Source organism: Etheostoma spectabile, unplaced genomic scaffold (assembly GCF_008692095.1).
Source record: "Etheostoma spectabile isolate EspeVRDwgs_2016 unplaced genomic scaffold, UIUC_Espe_1.0 scaffold310, whole genome shotgun sequence".
NCBI classification, from domain to species: Eukaryota; Metazoa; Chordata; class Actinopteri; order Perciformes; family Percidae; genus Etheostoma; species Etheostoma spectabile.
The window spans coordinates 885,935-890,462 of record NW_022605582.1 but is presented as its reverse complement, the minus strand read 5'-3'; the positions used below and the strand labels follow the sequence as shown (position 1 = coordinate 890,462).

Here is a 4,528-nt window from a genome sequence, read left to right as displayed (position 1 = left end):
GTACAGATGAGTTTCATCAGGAATGAAAGTGAAACATTTTATTTGGAAGGAGCGTTTTAAGGAATCCAATCCATTTTTTTGTGGTAATTTGGTTAAAAAGAAACTTAGACATTTTTTTCGAAGGGGTCAAATTTGACCCGAGGACAACAGGAGGGTTACATGTAACGTTACACTACAAGTGAATAGGGAAAATATTGAACATGACACTTTGCCAGTTGATTACTGACTTTATGACACTTGTTTTTTGTATTACAAGTTTTCTGAAATTGTATGTCTTAAATATGCAAATTATGCATTATCTTGTTAAATGTGTGCTAATTTGCGTACATTTCCAGAACAGGAATGTGAGCATTGGATAATGAAGGTTTAAAATTATTTTATGTCGTTGACATATTAGAGTCAAAGGTTTTTACAGAGGGGATTTTCTTTTTATCACTCCATAAATCAGAAAATACTGTCAACAGCTATAAAAAAAAAAATTCCCCATGTTTTTATGAATACAATGTTGAATAGATAGATAGATAGATAGATATTTATTGATCCCAAAAAAAGGGAAATTACAGTGTTACAGCAGCACACAAAATATACATACATACAATATACATGAAATAATAATAATTATAATAACAAAATATAAGAATAAAAATATAAGAATGTAAGAACAAATATTTAAGTATATACAAGATGGGGAAAAAACAAAACAAAAAACAAAAACAAAAAAAAATAAATCAGACCTGTGTAAAAGAAAAAGAATAGAAATAGGAAGTGAAAGTGGGAAGTGTTGCGTGTGTAAGTGTTGCTTAAGAGTTTGAGAACAAAACCTTTTTGAAAGATATGGATTGCAAAACATAGAAACATAGCATGAATCGGTCTATGTTCGTGACTAACTGTGCCCATTGCGTAGGATTCATACGCCTACACAAAGCAGGAAGGGAACTGCCTCGAAGGCCCAGAGGTCCCTGTGTTCCTGCATGTCTGCTGATAGTTGGATGAGTTGATATTTTAAATTGTGTAGCGGATGTAATCAACTAAAGTGGTTCCTGCATTAGAAGCGTATCCTGTGATGCGCGTCTTGCAGAGACAAATCCTAGTTTTAAAAGCTTTATTAGTTCAGTGATATCAAATATTAATTCTGTTTATATCGCTCTTAAACTAAGCCTCATAGTGACGACTATATTTAGTGTCAAGAGAAGTATTTCCACTCTTGGTTATGGGTAAGCACAAAGTCCCATGATCCCGCGGGGCCCGTGGGGGATGGATGAGATGGTAAAGACAAGTAGTTCTGCCTGTATAGAGCAATCTGATTGGTCAACAAAGTTTTGGTTTCCACAAAAGTGTGTGTGTGTGTGTGTGTGTGTGTGTGTGTGTGTGTGTGTGTGTGTGTGTGTGTGTGTGTGTGTGTGTGTGTGTGTGTGTGTGTGTGTGTGTGTGTGTGTGTGTGTGTGTGTGTGTGTGTGTGTGTGTGTGTGTGTGTGTGTGTGTGTGTGTGTGTGTACTGTCCTATTCTAGCAGCCTAAAATCTGCTTTTTTTTATACGTGCTCTTTAATGTTTAATTTCTTGTACTGCACTGTAACTTTTATTATTTTAATATTTTTGTGTAAAGCACTTTGAATCGCCCTGTTGCTGACATCTACAGATAAAGCTGCCTCGCTTTAACCCTCGTGTTGCCGTCCCGTCGACCTGCAACTTTGTGTTTTTCTGGGTTGAAATTTCAACAGTTTGGTGTTCTTTTTCCACTCTTTTCTCAACGTTTTTGTCAATTTTAATCCTATTTTTGTCACTTTTTTGACATTTTTTTTTTAATCATGTTTTAGTGAGTTTTTTTTCTACAATTTCTTTGTCGCTTTTTCCAATGTTTTTGATGTTTTTTTTTTGTCACTTTTTTAGCGTTTAAAAAAATAATGTGTTTGTCCCGAGGGACACGAGAGGGTCCCGACAGTGAAGACGACACGAGGGTTAACAAAAAGTAAGGACCAGAATTATAAAATTTAGTTCTAAAAATGAACTGGTAACTAGTGAAGTGGTGCAAAACCCGGTGTAATGTGCACTTATTTTGCTCATGGGAATCCCCAGCAGACGGAAAGGCTCTTTCTTGTTCAAACAAGTAAGAAGACGGCTACAATAATCTAAAGTCACAGTATTTTTATCGGTAGGGACATTTTATTTATTTATTTTTATTTTTTTTTAAAACAATACCTAGCCCTGATAATGAGAAAACCAATATATTCTCCGATTTATTGTCATTTTCATCATGTTCTCTGTACTGCTGGTTACATTTTATTTTGTCTTTATTTACAGGGGGTCTTGTAAATCCTGCCGGTGCGGCGACAGCCGGCGCGGCGACAGCCGGCGGGACGAAAGCCGGCGCGGCGAAAGCCGGGGAGGCGAAAGCCGGGGAGGCGACAGCCGGGGCGGCGAAAGCCGGGGAGGCGACAGCCGGCGGGACGAAAGCCGGGGAGGCGACAGCCGGCGGGACGACAGCCGTTCTGCGAAAGCCGGCGGGCGACAGCCGGCGGCCGAAAGCCGGCGACGACAGCCGGCGGGACAAGCCGGGGAGCGACAGCCGGCGGGGACGACAGCGGCGCGGACGACAGCCGGGCGCGAAAGCCGGCGCGAAAGCCGGGGCGGGACGGCGAAAGCCGGGCGGCGAAAGCCGGGCGGCGAAAGCCGGGGCGGCGAAAGCCGAGGGGCGAAAGCCGGGAGCTAAACCGAGGGGCGAAAGCCGAGGAGGCGAAAGCCGGCGGGACGAAAGCCGAGGAGGCGACAGCCGGCGGGACGAAAGCCGGGGAGGCGACAGCCGGCGGGACGACAGCCGGCGGGACGACAGCCGGCGGGACGACAGCCGGGGCGGCGAAAGCCGAGGAGGCGAAAGCCGAGGAGGCGAAAGCCGAGGAGGCGAAAGCCGGGGAGGCGAAAGCCGGGGCGGCGAAAGCCGGGGAGGCGAAAGCCGGGGCGGCGAAAGCCGAGGAGGCGAAAGCCGGGGCGGCGAAAGCCGAGGAGGCGAAAGCCGGGCGGCGAAAGCCGAGGAGGCGAAAGCCGAGGAGGCGAAAGCCGGGAGCGAAAGCCGAGAGCGAACGCCGGGCGGCGAAAGCCGGGCGGCGAAAGCCGGCGCGGCGAAAGCCGAGGAGGCGAAAGCCGCGCGGCAAAGCCGAGAGCGAAAGCCGCGCGGCGAAAAGCCGGGAGGCGAAAGCCGGCGCGCGAAAGCCGCGCGAGCGAAGCCGGCCGGCGAAAGCCGGGAGCGGCGAAGCACGGCGCGCAAGCCGGAGGCGAAAGCCGGGCGGCGAAAGCCGGGGGCGAAAGCCGAGCGAAAGCCGGCGGCGAAAGCCGAGAGGCGAAAGCCGGGAGGCGAAAGCCGAGGAGGCGAAAGCCGGGGCGGCGAAAGCCGGAGGCGAAGCCGAGGAGGCGAAAGCCGAAGGAGGCGAAAGCCGGGCGGCGGAAGCCGAGGAGCCAGCCGGGAGGCGGCTGCAAAGCACAACCTCCAGCAAACAAAACAAGGCAGACGGAGACAAGGAGCAAGAGACGACAGACAACAAGACAACAAAGACAACAAAGGCAAAGAAAAACACCAGGAACCGACAACCGAAACAAGGCAGAAAGGACAAAGATGATGAAGGTAAAGGCGACAAGAAGAAACCAAATTTAGAGAAAAACAGTGAAAAAAACACCGGGAAGCAAGACCAAGGAGGACAATCTGAGAAGAGGACACCAGAGATGGAGACGCAGAGGAAGAAAGCCGTACGACCTCGGGGGTGAATAACGAGGCCGAGAGCAGTCACTTCTTGCCTACCTGGTCTCCACGGCTGTGCTGGTCGCAGTGCTCTACATCACTTACCACAAACAAGCGCAGGTACCGACGCTTCTGTGTTAGCGCTGGTGTCGCATTGTCGACGTTATCTTATCTCCACAGCGCTGAGTAGTTGGCTACACCCCAGATGCATTCTGGGATAGGGGTTAAAAACGCTCGCTTTTTTGCATTTTTTTTAAAACCACTCTGTCATCTTGGGCGTCACTAAGCTCGATACTAAGCTGCGGACACTATGGCTCAATTAATCGCACTTTCTCAAAATGGCAATATCCAGTGACAGCCTTGTTGTGTTTGATTGCTAGCTGTAGCTAAGCTAGCAGTCATTTCAAAAACGTTGTATCTATCTGATATTGATGCTAACGTTAGCTCAAACACCATTCACTGACAGCCTTTGTTGTGTTTGATTGCTAGCTTGTAGCTAAGCTAGATGTTTTGATTGCTAGCTTGTAGCTAAGCTAGATGTGTTTTGATTGCTAGCTTGTAGCTAAGGTAGCAGTCATTTCAAAAACGTTTAACTATCTATGGTTGTTTAGTTGCTAACGTTAGCTCAAAACACCAATCAACTGACAGTCTTTGCTGTGTTTGATGCTAACTGTAGCAAGCTAGCAGTGAACAAACTTGGTTAAGTAGGTCCATTTTTCTGTGTTGACATTACAGAAGTCTCTCGTTAGCATCTGTATGCTACTTGTTGCAAAGTGACGCTGCTCGACGCTACAAAGATA

General features: G+C 47.3%; 1 protein-coding gene across 1 annotated transcript in view; it reads left to right on the top strand.

Annotated features, from left to right (window-relative positions):
• tgoln2 (trans-golgi network protein 2) overlaps nucleotides 1-4,528 on the top strand; it is a 7,824-nt gene that overhangs the window by 942 nt on the left and 2,354 nt on the right. Inside the window, exon 2 of the mRNA XM_032510999.1 lies at nucleotides 2,300-3,590. Coding sequence (XP_032366890.1) covers nucleotides 2,300-3,590 — 1,291 coding nt within the window. The remainder of the gene's footprint in view (nucleotides 1-2,299; nucleotides 3,591-4,528) is intronic.